General features: G+C 36.5%; 1 protein-coding gene across 1 annotated transcript in view; it reads left to right on the forward strand.

Annotated features, from left to right (window-relative positions):
• The window catches only part of IL13RA2 (interleukin 13 receptor subunit alpha 2), a 107,021-nt gene extending 82,784 nt beyond the window's left edge, over positions 1-24,237 (forward strand). Inside the window, exon 8 of the mRNA XM_077889240.1 lies at positions 24,191-24,237. Within this exon, the coding sequence (XP_077745366.1) occupies positions 24,191-24,222 (32 nt within the window). The 3' untranslated portion in view covers positions 24,223-24,237. The remainder of the gene's footprint in view (positions 1-24,190) is intronic.
• Positions 24,238-24,744: the final 507 nt, after the last annotated feature.

A 24,744-nucleotide genomic window follows, 5' to 3' on the forward strand; every position in this document is an offset into this window, starting at 1 on the left:
GCAGAGACACAGGCCGAGGGAGAAGCAGGCTCCATGCAGGGACCCCGATGTGGGACTCGATCACAGGACTCCAGGATCACTCTCCAAGCCAAAGGCAGATGCTCAACCACTGAGCCACCAAGGCATCCGTTTGTCCTTTCGAGTTTAACCATCTTAGTGGTTGTGGAGTGGTATTTCCCTGTAGTTTTGATTTGCATTTCTCTAGCAACTAATGATTTTGAATATCTCTTCAAGGACTTGCTGGCCATTTGTATATCTTCTTTGGAGAAATGTCTGAGTCTTCTGCTCATTTAAAAAGTGAGTTATTTATTATTTTATGATGGAGGTATAAGTGCATTTTATATAGTAGTATATGCCCAAGAGAATTGAAAATAGGTGTTTAAATGAAAACTTATAAGGTATATGATTTAAGTTTTTTTCTCATTCTATGGGTTATCTTGTTACTTTCTTGATAATCCTTTAAAAACAATTTTTTTTCTTAAATTTTTATTTATTTATGATAGTCACAGAGAGAGAGAGAGAGGCAGAGACATAGGCAGAGGGAGAAGCAGGCTCCATGCACCAGGAGCCCGATGTGGGATTCGATCCCGGGTCTCCAGGATCACACCCTGGGCCAAAGGCAGGCGCTAAACCGCTGCGCCACCCAGGGATCCCTGAAAACAATTTTAATGTTGAAGTCCAAACATCAATCACTTATCACTTGTAATTTTGGTGTCATATCTAAGGTCACAAAGTTTCAGTCTAATGTTTTCTACTAAGATTTTTATAATTTTAGCTCTTACATTTAGATCTATGATTAATTCTGAATTAGTTGTTATATATGCTGGTTTAATTTCATTCTTTTATGTGTTGACATCTATTTGTTCCAGCATCATTTGTTGACAAGACTATTCTTTCCCCATTGAATTATTTTGACTCCTTTGTTGAAGTTCAGTTGACCTTAAATGTAAGGTTTATTTGTGTACTCAATTCTGTTCCATGGGTGTGTATGTCTGTCCCCATGCTAAGAACACATTATTATGATTCATGTAGGTTTATAGCAAGTTTCAAAATCAGGAAATTGTGAATCCTCCTACTTTCTTTTTGCTGATCCTTTCTTTTGCCAGCTCAAATCTGCTGTTGAGCCCCTTTAATGAATTTCTCATTCCAGTTATTATATTTTTTAATTCCAGTTTCTTTTAATACTTTTATTTTTTAAAATATTTTATTTATTTATTCATGAGAGACAGAGAGAGAGAGAGAGAGAGAGAGAGAGAGAGGCAGAGACACAGGCAGAGGGAGAAGCAGGCTCCATGCAGGGAGCTCAATGTGGAACCCAATCCCGGGTCTCCAGGATCATGCCCTGGGCCAAAGGCAGCGCTAAACTGCTGGGCCACTGGGGCTGCCCTTCTTTTAATACTTTTTCAAATAGTCTGTATCTCATTATTGATAGTATCTTTTCAATTGGACAATATTCTCATACATTTTAGTTTTTAAGATGTGGTTTTGCTTAGTTCTTTGGTCATACTCAAAATAGATGATTTAACGTTTTTATCTAGTAAGTTCAATGTTTAGCTTCCTCAGGAATAGTTGCTATGATTTCTTCTCTTCCTATATATGTGTTGTACTTTCTTGTTTCTTAACATATCTCATATATTTTTTTCAAAATTAGATATCTTAAATAATATAATGTATTAACTCTGGAAATCAGATTGCTATTCCTGCCTACTGTTTGTTTTTGTTGTGACTTTAATATGATTGCTGATTACTTCTTAGTTATTTTACTGAGTTACTTCTGCAAAGTCTATGTTCTTTGTTGTGTGTAGTCACTGAAATGTCAGTTCACTTACCTAATTCATAAGCTGATGAATCACTAGAGATTTTCTCAAACACCAAGAACCAAGGATTTTCTCAAAGGACCAAGCAGTCTCCTAATATTTGCTGAAGGGGTGTGTGTGTGTGTGTGTGTGTGTGTGTGTGTTTATGTTGCGGTATACCTACAACACTCAGGTAGATAATTGACAACTCTACCTGAGCTTTTACTTATTCCTTGTGTGGAGCTTTGAGGTCAACCAGACAGAGAGTTTAGGTCTCTGGGTGTGTGCATAATCCTATATATGCTTGTGCCATTTTGGATTCACAGGGTTATGTCAGAGCTTTTCAAATCCTCTATGGATAGCTCATTCCCCAGCTTTTCCTTCTCAGGTCTTCGGTTAGTCTATCAATTGTCCCAATTCTTATCATCCTCTTCAGGAAGCCTGAAATTCAAACAACTACCTCTGAATGATTTCATCAAAATTCCCTAAGGTAAAGGTTTTTTTGCATTAGGTGAACTCTGGGTCAAGTCTAATGAAGATAGTCTGAAACTGTGGTGTTCTGGGTAACTACCAGTTATGTGAAGTGGTAGCAAATGTGTAAGAATGAGGTTATGAAGAACCTCTGATCCTGTTCTGCCCCTGTGTTGGCTGCCAGGCTGCTGACTTCCACCATGATGGCTAGCTGTTAGTTTTCTAGGGTATCATGGAGGTTGAAAGAGGGGGATAGGAATAGTGCAAGGCAACAAACTTCAGAACTCATTGTTTTTATCAACATTTCTTGAATAAATTCTCCTCGGATTGCTGCAAGCCTTTAGTCAATTTGCAGAGTTCTTAAAATATTGATTTGAACAATTTTTGCAAGTTTTCTAATTGCTTTTACATAGGAGAGAATTTTTTGTTAGTTCATCCTGCCAGTTAGGTTTTACAGCTGTTTTCTCCCACACTGTATCTTTGTCTTTTTAAATTTTAAGTATATCTTTGGTGAACAGGTATGATTATCTTTTTTCTTTCTCTTTTTTTAAAAGATTTTATTTTATTAATTCATGAGGACACACAGAAGCAGAGACGCTGACAGAGGGAGAAGCAGGCTCCCCACAGGCAGCCAATGCAACACTCGATTCCCAGACCCGGGATCACACCCTGAGCCGAAGGCAGACGCTCAACCGCTGAGCTATCCAGGAGTCCCTTTTTTTTCCTCTTTCAAGACACATTTTTTTAATTCACTTAATATGAATACTTCATTGCTAATTAAATAGCATTTGATATCAGAATTTTATTACTTAATTTAATCTTCTTTAGCATTTTTTTGTTGGTTTAAAAATAAACTTTGGGGATCCCAGTGGTTTGGCGCCTGCCTTTGGCCCGGGGCGCGGTCCTGGTAGTCCTGGGATCGAGTCCCGGGTTCGAGTCCCGCGTCGGGCTCCCGGCATGGAGCCTGCTTCTCTCCCTCTGCCTGTGTCTCTGCCTCTCTCTCTATGTCTATCATGAATAAATAAATAAAATCTTTAAGAAAAAAAATAAATAAAAATAAACTTTAAAAATAAACTAGTTTTTACCGTTAGTGGGAATGTAAACTGGTACAGCCACTGTGGAAAACAGTATGGAGGTTCCTCAAAAAGTTAAGAATAGAACTACTCTATGATCTAGTAATCACACTACTAGGTATTTACGCAAATAATACAAAAACACTAATTCAAAGTGATACATGTGCCTCTATGTTTATTATGGCATTATTTACAATAGCCAAGATATGGAAGCAGCCCATTCTATAGATGGATGAATGTATTAAGGATATATATACACACAATGGAATATTATTCGACCATAAAAAATGAAATCTTGCCATCTGCAACAACGCGGATATAACTAGAGAGCATAATGCTAGGCAAAATAAATCAATCACCATAGAGAAAGATAAACACCATATAACTTCACTCATATGTGGAATTTAAGAAGCAAAACAAATAGGCAAAGCAAAAAAAGGAGGGAGGGACAAACCAAGAAACGCTCTTAACTATAGAAAATGAATTGATGGTTACCAGAGGAGAGGGGCATGGAGCAATAGGTGAAATAGGTGATGGGGATTAAAAAGTCCACTTACCATGATGAACATTGAGTAATATATAGAATTGTTGAATCACTATATTGTACATCTGAAACTATTATAACATTGTATATTAACTATACTGGAATTAAAATAAACTTAATAAAAAACTTAAAAATAAAACGTAACACAAAATAAACTAGTTTTATCTTCTTTAGCACTTTTCATTTGCTTAAAAATAAACTTTATTGAAGTTAATTCACACAGAATAAAATGCATCCATTTACAGTGTACATTTAGATAAGGCTTGAAAATATTTCCACTCATGTAAATTCCATCACAATTAAGATATGGAATATTTTCATTATCCCAAGAATTTTCCTTGTGACCATTTGTAGTCAAATTCCCTTCTCCACCCTGGGGATTGTTTCCCATCTCTCATTTTATCTTTTCCATAATGGCATCTTAATAGAATCATTGAGCATGTCTTTTAAGTCTGGTCTCTTTCACTTAGCTTAATGATTTTGAGATTCATCCATGTAGTTGCATGTAAGTATTTTGTTCCTTTTTATTTTTAAATAGTCTTCCATTGTTTGCATGTACAACATTTTGTTTATCCAGTCATTGATTAATGGACATTTGAGTTGTATCCTGCATTTTGGCTATTATAAAGTTGCAATGAACAAAAATTAACATGCAATGATTTGTGTGAAGATATGTTTTCTTTTCTCCTAAATTATCTGAGAGTAATCTTTGGCTTACATGGCAAATGTATGTTTAACTTTATGAAAACATGTGGTCATTTTTTTTCCAAAGTGTTTGTAACATTTAACATTCCTACCAGCAATATATGATTTCTAGTTACTCTATATAAACACCCACCCTTGGTGCGCCAGGGTGGCTCTGTCAGTTTAGCAGCTGCCTTTGGCTTGGTCGTGATCCTGGGGTCCTGGAATAGAGCCCCGTATCAGGCTTCCTGCTCGGCGGGGAGTCTGCTTCTCTCTCTCCACCTGCTGTTCCCCCCTGCTTGTGCTCTCTCTCTCTCAAATAGATTAACACAATATTATAAGGAAATAAAAAATAAAAAAATGAACACCCACACTTGACATTGTCAGTTTTTTTTTTAAATATTTTCTTTATTTGAGAAACAGAGAGAGAGACAGAGACAAGGCAGAGGGAGAAGCAGGCTCCATGCAGGGAGCCCGACGTGGGACTCGATCCCGGGTCCCCAGGATCACGCCGTGGGCTGAAGGCGGCACTAAACCACTGAGCCATCTGGGCTGCCAGACATTATCAGTTTTTATAATTCTTCTTATTCTTATGTTTGTGTAATGGTATGTCATTTTAAAAAAATTTGAACTTCCATTATTAGATTGAGGACTTTTAAATATAATTTTTGGCTATACCATTTTGTAAAATGCTTGCTGAAGTCTTCTGCCTAGTATTATATTGGGTTGTCTGTCATTTCTTCTTGATTTCTGTGAGTTCTTTATGCCATATGGATATGAATTGTTTCCAGGTTATGTGTTGCAGATTCTCTTTTACCATTCCATGACTTGCTTTTTTAGTCTGTTGTAACATCACTGAACAGATGTCCTTAATTTAATTTTTTAAAAAAGATTTTATTTATTTATTTATGAAAGACACACACACGGGGGGAGGGGGGGCAGGCAGAGACACAGGCAGAGGGAGAAGCAGGCTCCATGCAGGGAGTCCGATGCGGGACTTGATCCTGGGTCTCCGGGATCAGGCCCGAACTGAAGGCGGCACTAAATTGCTGAGCCACTCGGGTTGCCCTGATGTCCTTAATTTTAATGTGGCTTGCCACTCACTTCCTTTATGGTTCGTCTTTATTTGTTTTATTTTTTACGAAATATTTTATTTATTTGAGAGAGAGAGAGTACAAGCAGGTAGAGTGGCAGGCAGAGGGAGAGGGTGAGGGAGAAGCAGGCTCCCCATTGAACAAGGATCCAGATGCTGGGCTCTCGTGATCTGAGCTGGAGGCAGACAGAGACATAGGCAGAGGGAGAAGCAGGCTCCATGCAGGGAGCCCGACTTGGGACTTGATCTCGGGTCTCCAGGATCAGGTCCTGGACCGAAGGCAGGTGCTAAACCACTGAGCCACTGAGGCTGCCCTAAGCTTTATTTTTAAAATGCTTACATTTAGACCCACAGCCTACTTAGAATTGATGTGTGTGTCTAGTGAAGCCATTTTTATCTCTTTCTCATGTGGATATTCAATTTATCTAATGCCATTTACTGATAAACAAAGTATTTTCCTCACTTCTTTTCAGTAGTATGATTGTTATAATTTCAGTGACTGAATAATTGTGAATCTATTTTGGACTCTTCTGTTACATTGGTCTATTTTGCTATCCTTGTGCAATACAATACTATCTTAATTATTGTAGTCTAAGAGTTTTGATATCTGGTTTATAAGTTCTCTGGTTTTGTTCTATTTTTTCCACAAAATTATCTGGATAGTCTTGACCTTGCATTTCCATATATATTTTGCTACAAGTTTGCCAGTTTAAACAAAAACTTTTTTGGGATGTTTATTGAGATTGTAATGAATATCTATATTACTTTGGGGGAGAAGCGTAATCATTACAATACTGAGTCTTGTAACTCATTAACATTGTATGAGACTACATTTATTTAGGTTTTCTTTTATCCTTTCCAAAATGTTTTATACTTTTCTATATAGAATTCTTTCTTATTGGGACATCCGGCTGGCTCAGTGGTTGAGCATCTGCCTTCAGCCCAGGGTGTGATCCTGGAGACTGGGGATCAAGTCCCACATCGGGCTCCCTGCATGGAGCCTGCTTCTCCCTCTGCCTGTGTCTCTGCCTCTCTCTCTCTCTCTCTCTCTCTCTCTCTCTGTGTGTGTCTCTCATGAATAAATAAATTTAAAAAAATTTTTTTAAAATAATTCTTTCATATTGTTCATTAAACTTATTAATAGGAATGTATTAATGTTTGATGACATTACATGTATATAAAACTTCATCTTTTGTTTGTTGCTGGTATATAAAAATGCATTTTAAAAATGTTGATTTTTAAACTAAAAAAATGTCGATTTTTGTATACAGCTGTGGTACAAGGCCTAAAATTAAGGCCAAATATGTGCTGCCTTGACTTCTGGTAAACTGAAAGGGCCTCTAATGCACTAACTGCCAAGTTCTCCCCGCCCCCATTCTCACTCAGTAGATAAGGTCCTCTAGCTAAAATATCCTCCTTATCAAGGGGACCAGGCATAGTTTCTGCTTACCCTGAAGAAATGAGCTTCAGTTCCCTGACAGCCCACAGAATTATTCAAAAAGCCAAATGCATTCTTCCCCAGAAACCAGGGTCGCTCCATCCCCTTGCTACAAATCCTACTACAGATCTTGGTTGTTCACTGTGGTCCTGTGGTTGTTTACCACTCCTGTGGTGTGCAGTACTCTCCTCCTGTGGGCTGTGAGTATATGTGATTAATAAACTCTATTGATCTCTTTTGTGCAGTGTTTTCATGTGTTTGCTAGCCCCATAGTCCTAGAGCAGGAATCCCTCCTTAGCAACACAGTGAATAGGAGATAATTAAAACGTGCCTTTTTGCTAAACTCACTTAACTTGTACTTTATTTGAATAATCTTTGAATTTTCTGAAAATATAATCACACATTTGAAAGTGATGTCAGTTTTATTTCTCCCTTTTAAATTCTTGTATCTATTATTTATTTTTCTTGCCTTATTGAACTAGCTAGGACTTCCAGTATAATATTGACCATAAGTAGAGATTATGGATGTTTTTGATCTTTCTTAACCTCAAGGAAAGTTTCAAAATTTTGTTTCTAAGTTTTTAGTTTTTGATAGGTTACTTTTTGTAGATACCATTTATCAGATTAAGTGTGTTCTCTTCTATTTCTAGTTTTCTAATAGTTTTCACCATAAATATTAATGGAATCTTCTTAGGTACTTCTTCTGCATCTATTTAGATAATTTTTTTCTCCTCTGTTCTATTAATGTAGTGAATTACATTGTTCGATTTCTCATATGTTAAACCAACTTTGTATTCCTGGATTAAACTTAACTTGATTATTTATTTATTTTTCTAATTTAGAATTTTTGCTACTGTGTTAATGAGTGAGTTAAACTTTTTAATTATGAAATGTAATTTTTTATATCTAATGGTGACTTTTACCTTAAAATCTACTTTTTGTGATATTAATTTAGTTATTTATTTCAGTGTTCTTTTTAAAAAAATTTTTTTTTAATTTATTTATGATAGTCACACAAAGAGAGAGAGAGAGGCAGAGACACAGGCAGAGGGAGAAGCAGGCTCCATGCACCGGGAGCCCGATGTGGGATTCGATCCTGGGTCTCCAGGATCGCGCCCTGAGCCAAAGGCAGGCGCCAAACCGCTGTGCCACTCAGGGATCCCTATTTCAGTGTTCTTTTGATTAATGTCTGCCTGCTATGTTGTATTCTACCTTTTACCTTTACTTTTATATTTAAAATGATTTTTCAAAAAGCAACATGTAGTTGTTAGAAATAATTATCTTTTCATTGCAGCATTTAATCCATTTTTGTGGGATGTATTTACACATATAAAAGCTTAAATAGAAATATTTTAGCTTAGGGATCCCTGGGTGGCGCAGCGGTTTGGCGCCTGCCTTTGGCCCAGGGCGCGATCCTGGAGACCCGGGATCGAATCCCACGTCGGGCTCCCGGTGCATGGAGCCTGCTTCTCCCTCTGCCTATGTCTCTGCCTCTCTCTCTCTCTCTCCTCTCTCTGTGACTACCATAAATAAAAAAAAATATATTTTAGCTTAAATTGAATACCTTGTTGTGTGCTTTCTTTTTGTGCCACATTGTATGTCCTCCTTTCTTTCTTGCCTTCTTTTGTATTATTTTTATTATACTTCTTTATATCAACTTTATACCTAAATATTATATTTTTAGTCCTACACATTCCCCTCTTTAATATGGCATTTTGCACTATGTACATTACTGAAAATTTGAAATAAAGAAAAAGAACTTTACCAAACTCCCCTCCCTCCTTCAGCTTTATTAGATAGTCTAAAATTACATTTCTATTTTCTAGGACTTCAATTGCTTTTCCCATCTGACTTTTAAAAACTGATTACAGCAAATGAATCAGTTGCTAAGTGATATAAGTACACAAAAATAACATCTTGATTTCTGTGAAATGCATTTCTCTGCAATTCCTGAATAACTCCAAATTATGCTAACTCTGAGCATAAATGTTTACTCTGAGTTTTAGATAGAAAAAAATGTGTTCTAAATCTTTGCCATCACCTTATGTATATCTAGCATCAAGGCTGTGAAGAAGTTTTTCCTGTTTAGGCCTTTATCTATCTGATGTAAAATCATCTCTGCCACAGCTTCTCATTCCATGACCATGGCCTCCGTTAGTGGGGCACTCCAATGACCAGATCATCCATACTTGAAGCACTCATTGATGCTCAAGGCTGCAGTAAGATCTTTGGTGTCTGAGCAGACCTGCAGCATCAGAGATTCTGACACAGGCCAGGAGAGGATGAGTTACAAGGTAGTGGCTGTTTATTTTCAGGGTCCTTGCCCGTGTCACATGTGTGTCTGTACCTATACTTAAATATTGTAATATTTATAGTAGCTACCACAAATATCTTAATGTGTATTCCTGATATCAAAGTATTATAATTAGTACTTTTACCTCTTCCTGGACAATTTAATACCATAAAAGTTTTGAACTCCATTTACCTTCTTTTTATCTTATATATTATCTTTGTTATGAATATTAACTCTGCATTTTTCAACCACTCAATACATTATTATCAATAATAACCAGTACTAATTTTTTTGTGGTCACAAAAATTTTTGTTGTTTTGTTGTTTTTCGTTTTTTCCCCCATCTTCAAATTTGTTCTCATTTTCTTTCTGAATATCATCCTTTGGTAATTCTTTCTGATTAGCTTTCTGAATATCATCCTTTAGTAATTCTTCAATTGTTTGACTGCTATTGACAAATTTTCTCATTTTTTTGATCTAAAAATATCTTTTTTATTTTATTTTATTTATTTTTAAAAGATTTTATTCATTTATTCATGAGAGACAGGGGCGGGGAGTGGGCAGAGGGAGAAACAGGCTCCATGCAGGGAGCCCAATGTGGGGCTCGATCCCTCATCTCCAGGATTAGGCCCTGGACTGAAGGTGGTGCTAAACCACTGAGCCACCTGGGCTACTCTGTCTTTCTTTTTTAATGGATATATATTTTTTTTATGTAGAGATCTATCGTTTGGTCATTTTATTTTTTAGTAAATTTAAATTATGCCAATAATTTCTGGATTCCATTTTTCATTTAAGAAGTCACTTATCATATAGCAATACAGATATAACTCAAGAAGCAAGAAAAATCTCAAACAACAACCTAACCTTCTACCTAAAGAAGCTAGTAAAAGAATAACAAATGAAGCCTAAAGCCAGCAGAAGGAAGGAGATAATAAAGATTAGAGCAGAAATAAATGATATAGAAACTAAAAAACAAAACAAAACAAAACAACAAAGTAGATTAATGAAACCAGGAGCTCATTCTCTGAAAAAAAAAAAAATTTGATAAGCCTCTAGCCAGCCTACTCAAAAAGAAAAGAGAAAGGACTCAAATAAATAAAATCATAAACAAGAGAGAAGAAATAACCCACACCACAGAAATACAACTATAAGAGAGTATTATGAAAAACTATATGCCAACAAATTGGATAATCTGGAAGAAGCGGATAAATTCCTAGAAACATATAAACTACCAAAACTGAAAAAGAAGAAATAGAAAACTTGAACAGATTGATAACCAGTAAAAAATTGAATCAGTAATCAAAAAACAAAGGTCCAGGGCCAGATGGCTTCACAGGCAAATTCTACCAAACATTTATAGAAGATTTAACATCTGTTCTTCTCAAACTATTCCAAAAAAATAGAAAAAGAAGGAAAACTTTCAAATTCATTCTATGAGGTCAGCATAACCCTGATACCAAAACCAGATAAAGCTCCACTGAGAAAGAAAATTACAGGCCAATATCCCTGATGAACATAGATGCAGAAATTCTCAATAAAAAACTAGCAAATTGAATCCAACAAACATTTAAAAAAAATCACTCACCATGATCAAGAGGGATTTATTCCTGGGTTGCAAAGGTGGTTTGATATTTCCAAATCAATTAACATTGATACACTACAATAATAAGAGAAAGGATAAGAACCATATGATAATTTCAATAGATGTGGAAAAAACATTCAACAAAGTACATCTATTCATGTTGAAAACCTTCAACAAAGTAGGTTTGGAGGGAACATACATCAATGTGATAAAGGCCAAATATGAAACACTCACAACTAATATCATCCTTAATGGGGAAAAACCGAGAGCTTTTCCTCTACAGTCAGGAACAAGACAGGGATGTCCATTCTCACTACTGTTATTTAACATAGTATTGGAAGTCCTAACCACAACAATCAGAGAACAAAAAGAAACAAAATGCTTCCAGATCAACAAAGAAGGAGTAAAACTTTCACTATTTGCAGATGACGTTGATACTCTATTTAAAAAATATGAAGGACTCCACCAAAAAACTAAAACTGATAAATGAATTCACTAAGATCACAGGATACAAAATCAATGTACAGAGATTTGTTGCATTTCTTTACATGAATAATGAAGCAGCAGAAAGAGAAATTAAGGAATCAATTCTATTTGTAATCTCACCAAAAAATAAAGATAACTAGGAAAGAACCTAACCAAAGAGGTGAAAGACCTATATTTGAAAACTATAAAATACTGATAAGAGAAATTGAAGCTGACACAAAGAAATAGAAAGACATTCCATGCTCATGGACTGGAAGATATTGTTAACATGTCTATACTACCCAAAACAATCTACACGTTTAATGCAATCCCCATCAAAACACCAATAGCATTCTTCACAGAGCTAGAACAAACAATCCTAAAATTTGTATGGAACCACAAAAGACCCTGAATATCCAAGGCAACCTTGAAAAAGAAAAGCAAAGCTGGAAGCATCACAATTCCAGACTTCAAGTTATATTTTAAAGCTATAGTGATCAAAACTGTATGGTACTGGCACAAAAATATACACAGAAATCAAAGGAACAGCATTGAAAACCCAAAACCCAGAAACAAACCCACAAATAGATGATCAAATAGTCTTCAACAAAGCAGGAAGGAATATCCAATGGAAAAAAGACAGTCTCTTTAACAAATGCTGTTGGGAAAACTGGACAGCAACATGCAAAAGAAAACACTGCTCTGTTTTCTTACACCATTCACAGAAATAAACGCAAAATGGATTTAGACCCTAAATGGGAGACCTGAAATCCTCAGAATCCTAGAGGAGAACACTGGCAATAACCTCTTTGACATTGGCCATAGCAACTTCTTTCTAGATATGTCTCCTGAAGCAAGGGAAATAAAAGCAAAAATGAACTATTGGAACCTCATAGAAATGAAAAGCTTCCGCACAGCAAAGGAAACAATCAACAAGACTAAACGGAAACCTACAGACTAGGAGAAGATATTTGCAAATGATCTATCTGATAAGGGGTTACTATCCATAATATATAAAGAATTTATAAAACTCAACACCCAAAAAACAAATAATCCAGTTAAAAAATGGGCAGAACATATGAATAGACATTTCTCCAAAGAAGACATCCAGATGGCTAACAGACACATGAAAAGATGATCAACATCACTGCTTGTCAGGGAAATAAAAGTCAAAACTACAATGAGATATCACCTTACGCTTGTCTAAATGGTTAAAATCAACGACACAAGAAACAACAGGTGTTGACAAGGATATGGAGAAAGGGAAACCCTCATGCGCTGTTGATGGGAATGCAAACTGGTGCAGTCACTCAGAAAAACAGTATGGAGTTTCCTCAAAACGTTAAAAATAGAACGTCCCTATAATCCATCAATTGCACTACTAAGAATTTACCTAAAGAATACAAAAATACTAATTCAAAGGGATACATGCACCCTAATGTTTATAGCAGCTTTATCTACAATAGCTAAATTATGGAGCCAGCCTAAATGTCCATTAACTGATGAATGGATAAAGAAGATGTTATATATAAAATATATTTTTTTCTGTTAGAGAATTGCTTTATTAACACAAAAACATGCAAACTATTAAGTGCTAAGAAACCTAAGTATCTAAATCATAGCAAACAGGTAGCAATTCAACATCCAGGGTCCGCAGAACGCTTGGAGACGGCAACAGGTCAGACTCCCAGGGTGGAGAGGGCATTTTCAGGGGGGCCCTAGATGCAACAGCTTTTCAAGTTCCCTCTCCTCATCAAGGATCATGAGAGGCACTCCATTCAAGCGGAGGTGTGCGATCCGGTATATATATATATATAATATTACTCAGTCATAAAAAAGAATGAAATCTTTCCATTTCCAGTGACATGGATGGAGCTAAAAGTATTATGCTAAGCAAAATAAGTCAGTCAGAGAAAGACAACTACCATGATTTTACTCATGTGGAATTTAAGAAAAAACAAAGGGGAAAAAAAGAGAAAGAGAGAGGCAAATAAAGAAACAGACTCTTTAATTATAGAGCACAAACTGGGATCCCTGGGTGGTTCAGTGGTTTAGCGCCTGCCTTTGGCCCAGGGTGTGATCCTGGAGTCCCAGGATCAAGTCCCACGTCAGGCTTCCTGCAGAAGCCTGCTTCTCCCTCTGCCTGTATCTCTGCCTCTCTCTCTCTTTCTCATGAATAAATAAATAAAATCTTAAGAAAATATATAGAGCACAAACTGATGATTACCAGAGAGGAGGTGGGTAGTGGAATGGGGGAAATAAGTGATGGGGATTAGGGAGGGCACTTGTTTTGGTGAGCACAGGGTAATGTATGGAAGTGTTGAATCACTATATTGTACATCTGAAACTAATATTTCACTGCATGTTAACTAACTGGAATTTAAAAACTTGAAAGGAAAAGAAATCAAGTATCACTCTTATATTTCCTGCTTTGTAGAAGAAGAAAAGAAAATGTATAAATCTGTCTGCTTTTAACTTTTTCTTTATTTTCGGTTTTTAGAATTTTTACTCTAATGTGTTTATGAGTGGTATGGTTATTATTATGTATCTTACCTAAAGTTTGTAAGTCTTCTTGAATTTGTACCTTGATTATTTATTCAGTTTGATGAAATTATCTTCCATTATTTCTACCAATATTTTGTTTTTCTCATTTTTTCTCTTCTCTTTAGAGACTCAAATTACATAAATATGTGTTATTTTCACCTAGGATACAAGATTGCCTGATGATAAAATTCTCTGAACTATGTTAAACTGAAGAATGACACAGTCAGGTTCTAATATTGAAAATATCACTCTAGTAGTTCATGTAGAAGGTGAACATGAAACACAGAGTAGAGGCAGGAAGTACAGTTATAAAGTGATAACTATAATCTCTTTTGCCACTTGTGTTTCTTTCACTGGCTTCCCTTTCTCCTCCCATTTTCTAAATTTGGGTATTCTTCAAAGTTCTATTTTTGTCTTTTTATATTCTGTTCTTTTTATTCCCTTATAGTAATCTCTGTGAAGTTGTCTGTGAGATAAAACTTTCCAGTTTTCATTCCCTCTTCCAAGAACCCATGCTGCATTCAAAACTGCCCACTCACACTGCAAACCAGTACTGTTAAAAACAAATTTTCTCCTGCATCATTTTAGTTCTGTCCTCTGATTTACAGTTTCTGTTAATGATATGATTATACATCAGCCACTAGGCTCGTATCGATCATCTCTGGTTCCTTCCTCTCTTGATTCCAACATTTCACAAGTGATAAAACTTCCTGATCTTTTCTGTTGCCAAAATCCAATATCAGCTCTCATCTCCTGGACTATTGTAAATTTTTTAACTGGTCTATTTGTACCATCTCTTTCCATTCTATCCATCTAATAAAAAGTTTTCAGGTTAATTTTCCTAAAGACTCATCATATGTTGATACGTATAATGGACTGTTACTCAGCGATAAAAAAGAATGAAATCTTGCCATTTGCAACCACGTGGATGGAACTAGAAGATATTATGCTCAGCGAAATAAGTCAGTCAGAGAAAGACAAATATCCAAGATTTAACTCACATGTGGAATTTAAGAAACAAAACAAATGAGAGGAAAAAAAAGAGAGACAAAATAAGAAACAAACCCTTAGTTATAGAGAACAAACCGATGGTTACCAGATGAACATATGAGACAGAAGAAAAAACAACAGAGAAGGAGTCAAAACAAAAAAGTCTCTTAATGATAGGAAACAATCTGAGGGTTGCTGGAGGGGAGCTGGGTGGGAAGATGGGATAACTGGGTGATGGGCATTAGGAGTGCATTTGATTGAATGAGCACTGGGTGTTATATGCAACTGATGAAGTACTAAATTCTACCTCTGAAACTAATAATACACTATATATTAATTAAATTGAATTTAAATAAAAAATTTAAAATGACTCAACATGTTGTTTGCCTGCTCAAAACATTCAGTGATCTCCCTTTGTTTACTTAGTAATATACAATTCATCAGCCAAGCATTCAAAGCCCCCACAAAAGTTCCCTATCTAATCTCTGTATTTATCTCCCATCATACTTCAACAGAGGGATTTTGTTTCAGACACATTGGACTAATTGTCATTCTCTATACATAATCCATGCATTCCTTCATTAGAATCTTTGTCTGTTCATAGTGTAGGGATAGAGGGAACATTCCTCAGCATCTTAAAAGCCATCTACAAAAAGCCCACAGCAAATATCATTCTCAATAGGGAAACACTGGGAGCCTTCCCCTAAGATCAGGAACACGACAGAGATGTCCACTTTTACCACTGCTATTCAACATAGTACCAGAAGTCCCAGCCTCAGCAATCAGGCAACAAAAAGAAATAAAAGGCATTCAAATTGGCAAAGAAGAAGTCAAACTCTCCCTCTTTGCAGATGACATGATGGTGTATGTAAAAAACCCAAAAGACTCCACCCCAAGATTGCTAGAACTCATACAGCAATTGGGCAGTGTGGCAGGATACAAAATCAATGCCCAGAAATCAGTGGCATTTCTATACACTAACAATGAGACTGAAGAAAGAGAAATGAAGGAGTCAATCCTATTTACGATTGCACCCAAAAGCATAAGATACCTAGGAATAAACCTAACCAAAGAAGTAAAGGATCTATACCCTAAAAACTATAGAACACTTCTGAAAGAAATTTAAGCAGACACAAAAAGACGGAAAAGTATCCCATGCTCATGGATTTTTTTAAAGATTATTTATTTATTTATTCATGAGAGACACAGAGAGAGAGAGAGAGAGGCAGAGACACAGGCCAAGGGAGAAGCAGGCTCCATGCAGGGAGCCCGACGTGGGACTCTATCACGGGTCTCCAGAATCACGCCCCAGGCTGAAGGTGGCACTAAACCGCTGAGCCACCAGGGCTGGCCAATGCTCATGGATTTGAAGAATTAATATTGTGAAAATGTCAATGCTGCTCAGGGCAATTTACACGTTCAATGCAATCCCTATCAAAATGCCATGGACTTTCTTCAGAGAGTTGGAACAAATCATCTTAAGATTTGTGTGGGATCAAAAAAGACCCTGAATAGCCAGGGGAATATTAAAAAAGAAAACCATAGCTGGGGGCATCACAATGCCAGATTTCAGGTTGTACTACAAAGCTGTGATCATCAAGACAGTGTGGTACTGGCACAAAAACAGACTCCTAGAACAGAATAGAGAACCCAGAAATGGGCCCCCAACTCTATGGTCAACTAATACTAGGCAAAGCAGGAAAGACTATCCACTGGAAAAAGGACAGTGTCTTCAATAAATGGTGCTGGGAAAATTGGACAGCCACATGCAGAAGAATGAACCTATACCATTCTCTTACACCATACACAAAGATAAACTCAAAATGGATGAAAGATCTAAATGTGAGACAGGAATCCATCAAAATCCTAGAGAACACAGGCAACACCCTCAATGAACTTGGCCACAGCAACTTCTTGCAAGATACATCTATGAAGGCAAGGGAAACAAAAGCAAAAATGAACTATTGGGACTTCATCAAGATCAAAAGCTTCTGCACAGCAAAAACAAACAAACAAAACAAACAAACAAACAAACTAAAAACCAAAACAGTCCACGAAACTAAAAGACAACCTACAGAATGGGAGAAGATATTTGCAAATAACCTATCAGATAAAGAGCTAGTATCCAAGATCTATAAAGAACTTATTCAACTCAACAGCAAAGAAACAAACAATCCAACCATGAAATGGGCAAAAGACTTGAACGGACATATCACGGAGGAAGACATAGACATGGCCAACAAGCACATGAGAAAATACTCCGCATTACTTGCCCTCAGGGAAATACAAATCAAAACCACAATAAGATACCACCTCACACCAGTGAGAATGGGGAAAATTAACAAGGCAGGAAACCACAAATGTTGGAGAGGATGTGGAGAAAGGGGAACCCTCTTGCACTGTTGGTGGGAATGTGAACTGGTGCAGCCACTCTGGAAAACTGTGTGGAGGTTCCTCAAACAGTTAAAAATAGACCTGCCCTATAACCCAGCAATTGCACTGCTGGGGATTTACCCTAAAGATACAGATGCAGTGAAACAGCAGGACACCTGCACCCCAATGTTTCTAGCAGCAATGTCCACAATAGCCAGACTGTGGAGGGAGCCTCAGTGTCCATCGACAGATGAATGGATAAAGAAGATGTGGTCTATGTATACAATGGAATATTACTCAGCCATTATAAACTATGAATACCCACCATTTCCTTCAACATGGATAGAACTGGAGGGTATTATGCTGAGTGAGGTAAGTCCATCGGAGAAGGGCAAACATTATATGTTCTCATTCATTTGGGGAATATAAAAAATAGTGAAAGGGAATAAAGGGGAAAGGAGAGAAAATGAGTGGGAAATATCAGAGAGGGTGACAACATGAAAGACACATAACTCTGGGAAACGAACAAGGGGTAGTAGAAGGGGAAGTGGGCGGGGGGATGGGGTGACTGGGTGATGGGCACCGAGGGGGCACTTGACAGGATGAGCACTGGATGTTATAATATATGTTGGCAAATTGAACTCCAATAAAAAAATATAGAAAAAAAAAAGTCTTTGCTGTTTTTTTTTTTTACCTTTTACCACAAAAACATGTGACAGTAAATAGCATTTCTTTACTAGCAGAATGTCTAATATCTTTTGGGACATGAAAGATATTTTGCACTTAAGCCAGGTCACATCATGTACTATTTTACTTTCATCTGCCAAACTGTTTACCTGTAAAATGTGGTCAAAACTTAGAGACACTTATTGGAAATATAAGCCAATAATGATTTGAAATTTGGCAGAGAAAAGTAACAATGAGGAGGGGCAGTTAAGTTTAGAGTCATAAAAGTCTTTTTGAAGATTTATTTATTTATTAGAGATAGTGCAAGGGGAAAGGGGCAGAGGGAAGGAATACTCAAGCAGTCTCCCTGCTGAGCATACAGGGCTTGATTCCCAAGACTCTGAGGTCATGACCTGAGCCTAAATCAAGAGTTGGATGCTTAACCAACTGAGCCATCCAGGCACCCCTAGAGTCATAAAAAATTTTAATAATTTCAAAGTGAGAAAACTGTTCTAAGAGCTGGCAAAGCATTTCAAAAACTTGTAGCCAAGTTTGGATTACAAATGAATGCTAAAGCTAGTTAATAGCAAAATTGAACTATTGTTCCCAGGCAGAATTTCTTTTATTTGTGTCTTTGGTTAACAGACTCTGAAGAAATTCCAAAAGAGGAGTTTCAATTATGTCTTGAGCAATATGGTCATTGTAAAATTAAAGCATATACTCTTAAGGTGGCTACTTTGAAAAATGGTCATTCTTTTATTTCACACCTATCCTGGTTTTGTTGAATATTCTCTCACTTAGGTTTTCTAAAAAACAGACTTTCTTGGTCTTTTTACTCTAGGACCACACTCTAATTTTGGCCCTGAAGATCTTATCACACTCATAAGAATGATTATTACTATTCTATTTTGAGCACTTAATATGTGCCTGACATGTACTGAGCACTTGAGTTATATTATTTAATGCTCACAGCACCATTGTGAGATAGGTAGTTTTATCTTTGACAATTTAAATATAAGAAACTCATGTCTTGGATAGTTTAAATGACTGGCCATGGTCACCTGATTTAGAAGAAGTAGAATTTTGTTTTAAACTCTGAAGTCTTGATCCAAAGGTGACCTCAGGGAAATATGTTTTTACCAAACATCAGAGCTTACCCTGAAAATCTAAAACAGAGTTCCTTTTAACTCTAATTTTTTTCCTTGGATGTTTCCTGGATCTTCTTAGGTTGCTCAAAAGCAGGCTTCTTCCAAGGGAGAGGAAGCCTCAGGCCCATCTTATTGCACAAGTGTCACAGGGTTTCAAGGGACATTGTTTAGAGAGAAACCTAAAAGAAAGGATTTCAAATGGGTATTCCACATGGAAGCAAGAGTTCTTAGTCTTACTGCTCTTTACATTGAGAATCCCACTCTGCAGCACTATTGAACAATAATAACCTTATACCAATACTGTTTCTGGACATTAGAAGCTTCATAAAGTTTGGAGTGTACAGATAATATACCGTATATCTGTGTACGTTGCTTACATTTACCCATTTCATCAGCAGATTGATTCTAAAAGTTGGAAGTCACAAAATAAGTAAAAATAATACATGATGTAGTTTACTCTTCCTTATTTTTTTAAGATTGATTGATTGATTGATTTATGACGCAGAGATAGACAGGGGCAGAGACACAGGCAGAGAGAGAAGCAGGCTCCTTACAGGGAGCCCAATGTGGGACTCTATCCTGGTTGATGAAAGCATTTTGTCTTGGGTCCCCAGGATCATGCCCTGGGCCAAAGGCAGATGCCCAACCGCTAAGCCACCCAGGCATCCCAGCTTACTCTTCTTTAATTAAAAGAGTCTTTACTAGGTGATAATTTTCAAATGACATAGGCAGATGTTCAAAGTCATATATATTTTGACTGGATGGAAATAGAATGAAAGGCCTGAAGTTCATTTAATATCATAGTGTACAATTTTGTAAAGCATTTACTAAAGAGGTATTAGACTTATTTCATTAACTGACTTGATTGACTCATTTTTTTATTTGTTATTTTTTATTTTTTAAAGATTTTATTTATTTATTCATAGAGACACAGAGAGAGAGAGAGAGAGAGAGAGAGAGAGAGAGGCAGAGACACAGGCAGAAGGAGAAGCAGGCTCCTTGCAGAGTCTGACGTGGGACTCGATCCAGGGTCTCCAGGATCACGCCCTGGGCTGAAGGCGGTGCTAAACCGCTGCACCACCAGGGCTGCCTGACTCATTTTTTTTTTTTAAAGATTTTATTTATTTATTCATGAGAGACACAGAGAGAGAGAGGCAGACACAAGCAGAGGGAAAAGCAGGCTCCATGCAGGGAGCCCGACATGGGACTCGATTCCAGGTCTCCAAGATCAGGCCCTGGGCTGAAGGCGGTGCTAAACCGCTGAGCCACCGGGGCTGTCCGATTGATTCATTTTTATATGGTAACTTCTGGTATTAGTAACTTCTTACCTCATATTGTAAGTCGATAGGCTTTCTTCCCAAATAGAAATTACAAGGGTGTGGATGTTAAAAACATAAAGTGAGATGGTAATAATTTTTACATATGGTGTTTACTGTTTACCAGGGACTAGTCTAAGAGCATTAACTTGTATTACCTCATTTAAACCTCACAACTACCCTAAGAAGTAGGTAATTATCATTTTTATTTTACCAAAGAGCAAACTGAGGCATACAGAGATTAAGTAATTTGCTCAGTCATGCACATAGCTATTATGTAAATGTGAACCCAAGAAATCTGGCTCCAGAATTCATATTCTTGTCCACTGTACTGTACTGTGTTAGCTTTCTTTTTCTAATATATTCAATCTATGGAAAGAGTAACATTCTATGGTAAAGAAAGTAAGGTCTCCCTTAAGAATTTAATGAATATTCAAATCCAACTGAATCTGTCTACTATGGGATTATTCTATTTGCCCTTCATGATCTGTAGGCCTCCTCCCTCCTTAAGCTCTCAATAGTAATCAATTGTCACCTGCTAAGCTGATGATATTCATCTTTACCACATCTATTATCTCTAATCTCTGCAACCTTATAAGTAAAGCCCATGTACTACTAACTTCTGAGAAGACTGGACTTTTGGTTTTATACTTTCATTCACTTTAGCATATATTTCTCCTTCATTTTGATTATGTATCCTCTGCCCAAGAGTAAACTACATTGCATATTATTTTTATTTATTTTGTGACTTCCAACTTTTAGAATCAATCTGCTAATGATATGGGTAAATGTTAGCAACCTACACAGATATATGGTATATTATCTGTACACTCTAAACTTTATGAAGCTTCTAATGTCAAGAAAGAGTATTGGTATAAGGTTATTATTGCTCAATAGTGCTGCAGAGTGGGATTCTCAATGTAAAAAGCAGTAAGACTAAAAAATCTTGCTTCCATGTGAAATACCCATGGAATTGCCCAGAAAGGCTAAACCTCAGTGCTTCCCAATTTCCCTCCATAGTACCCTAGCTAATAGGTGTTATAATAGTTAACAGGTATTATATGAAATAAAAGGATTTTTCTGGGAAAATAATTTTGGAAATATTGGCTTGAAATCTTGAATCTGCCCCTTACTAATTGTGTTAACTTGCTAAAATGATTTAATCTATCTGCATCTCATTTTGTTCTTCGATAAAATGAAACCAATTGTATTATCTGCCTCACTAATTTGTTGCAAATATTATACTAGGTAATGCATGTGAATCATTTTGTACTATGCTTTACTCATAGTTTGTATTCAACACATGACAGCCACTATTATTACATTATGATTATTACTATTATAATCCAGGATAGAGCTACTAAATTTGAATTGTGTCCAAGTCTGCAATGTCCTGGTAGAGTGTATAGCTCAGGTTTGCATGCAGCAGATCCCAAATTCTGCCCTGTGGATGACTGATTCAGAATCTGCAAATACTTTTTTAAAATGTAAATGCCCATGTTCTGTTCCAAGAAATAATGAGTTAGTACATTATGTAAATTATTTTTTATAAAATTCCATTTTCAATAAAATCAACTTGCAGTAAGATTTGGGAATCACTAATTTAGAAAATAATATTCATATTCCCTAGCATAGCATTCAAGGCTTTGCACGACCTGGCTCTATCCTGCCTTTACATTCTCAGCTTCTGCTGTAGTAATGGAGAATACTTTTGAAATAAAAGTTTTGGAACCCCACATAGTATTTAGAAAAGAAGAGTTGTAACTGAAAGACAAAAATCCACCAGTCACTACAAAGTTTTCCAGTGTTCTACAGCAGAGGTTTCAAACCTGTATATATGAAGAATCACTTGGGACACTTGTTAAATATACTCCCTGAGCTACCCTCCTAGAGTTTCTGGTAGAGTAAATCTGAGATGGGACTTGCAGAAGTAACATTTTTTAAAAGACTTCTAGGGAATTCCAATGAAGATTCAGTCTTGGAAACCATGGTGTACTTTTCTCTTGGTCTATATCCGTTGAGAGCTGAGACCAGATATTTTTCCTTCTTTATTTTGTCCAAAAATCAATAGTCCAGTGCTCACACAAAGTAGGTGCTCATTTATTGATCCAAGTAAGGGAGAAGGATTGGTTGGGTGAGAATAGGAGATAACTTTTTGCTGTGTCACCATAATGACTTAATTTGTATCAGACATACTCTCCTCTGGAATGAGGAAGGAGAAACAAGGCAACAAACTATTCTATTGTGACTCCCTTGATACCACTTTTAAGGACACTAGAGATGTAGACCTTTATGCTCTTTGATGGAAAGTCCAAATGTAGCCTAATTGGATTAGCAGTATCCAATTGTAATGTATTAAATTTTTTGTTTGTTGTCTCTTATCTATGAAAGCAAGGCAAATGAACTATTCAAGTCCAAAGTTTTTTTTTTTTTTAAGATTTTATTTTATTTATTCATGAGACACAGAGAGAGAGAGAGACAGAGGCAGAGACACAGGCAGAGAGAGAAGCAGGCTCCATGCAGGGAGCCCGACGTGGGACTCGATTCCATCCCAGGACTCCAGCATCACGCCCTGGGCAGAAGGCAGGCACCAAACCGCTGAGCCACCCAGGGATCCCCCCAAGTCCAAAGTTATATAGCATTTTGGTTAACAGTGCAGGCTCTGGATTCATACCTTTTGTTGTCAAATATTTTCTTCACCCTTTGCCAGCTGTATAACCTTAGGAATGTCACTTAAACTTTCCATGCCTCAGTTTTCTCAATTATAATGGGGGGAGGATAATATTACTATCTATTTCATATGATTGTGAGAATTTAATGAGATTATAAATACAATTCAATTCTTGACACATAAGATGTACCAGATATTTCCTTATTTGTGTATCTCCTTGTAACTAATGAAGAATTTTGTACATACATATATCAGAATTTCCATAGAATTCTAATCCCTTTCCCTAAAGTATATGCTTCATAGAATTCTAATCCCTTTCCCTAAAGTATAATATGCTTCACATATTATATGAAGTATATGCTTCTTTCCCTAAAGTATATGTTGTTTAAGTATAAACAACCTCTCATGTGGCAGCTGCATTTTCCAAATACTGACAAAGGGCAAGATATAACAATGCGTTATAGAGGTGGAGTTTTTGATCACTTGTACTTGATCATGTGTTCACCAGTTTGAAAAAGGCAGGAAAAATACAATAGTATAATTGCTAAATGTCATTTCTTAAGAAGGATTGCCCTTTAGATACAGATTTATTTCATTCCTATTTTTTTTGTTTTGTTTTTATAATAAATTTATTTTTTATTGGTGTTCAATTTACCAACATACAGAATCACACCCAGTGCTCATCCCGTCAAGTGCCCCCCTCAGTGCCCGTCACCCATTCACCCCCACCCCCCGCCCTCCTCCCCTTCCACCACCCCTAGTTCGTTTCCCAGAGTTAAGAGTCTTTATATATATATTTTTGGACTAAAATACCCTTTTTGAGGGAGTGACATACCATGGCTTATTATATTTTTAAAAAATTTCCGGTATTTAAAATTATTTTTAATGATAAATTTATGTTAGACCATGACATGAAGGCCTATGATCACTATGAGATCCACTTAAAGCTAAAACATCACAGTGAAGTTCTCCCTTACTTTAGCTATCTACAAGTGCAAATACCCATTTCCTCCAGATGTCTTTGAATGTGGTTTTGTTTTTCAGTTGACAGTTTCCAAGAGCAGCTGCCACCGTGACATTAAACACAACAATAGAGTATTCAAACCTCGGATAAGAGGCAAGATGTATGATGGTGGCAGTGTGCTTTTATCAGGTAAGCAATTAAGACATGAGAATATTAGAAAAGACTATTAATTCTGTTATTTAATACTTTCACATTAGCTTTATCAGAAAAGAGATAACTTCTTATGTTGCACTGAGATATTATATAAGGCATTTAAAATGCTTTGCAGAGATTAAAGCACTAGATCGATGCAAAACATTATCAGATGATACCCTCTTGAAAACCACTTCCTTTGCTGTCTTATTTGCCTCCCTCATAGTTTTAATATTACATAGATATTACTTTTTATGTGCTAAACATAAAAAAAAAAGTACACCTAGGCTGTGTATTTGGATACTCTGAAAACGCTATTGGTAAGACCTCAGGTATGTTTAAAATTGCCTTAAAAGAATAGAGCAGTTATTTTTTCATATGCTAGTAAACAATATTCTCTTAAATTTCTTTACTTTTCAAATTTTGTCAAATAAGTATTATG

Source organism: Canis aureus, chromosome X (assembly GCF_053574225.1).
Source record: "Canis aureus isolate CA01 chromosome X, VMU_Caureus_v.1.0, whole genome shotgun sequence".
Classification (NCBI taxonomy): domain Eukaryota; kingdom Metazoa; phylum Chordata; class Mammalia; order Carnivora; family Canidae; genus Canis; species Canis aureus.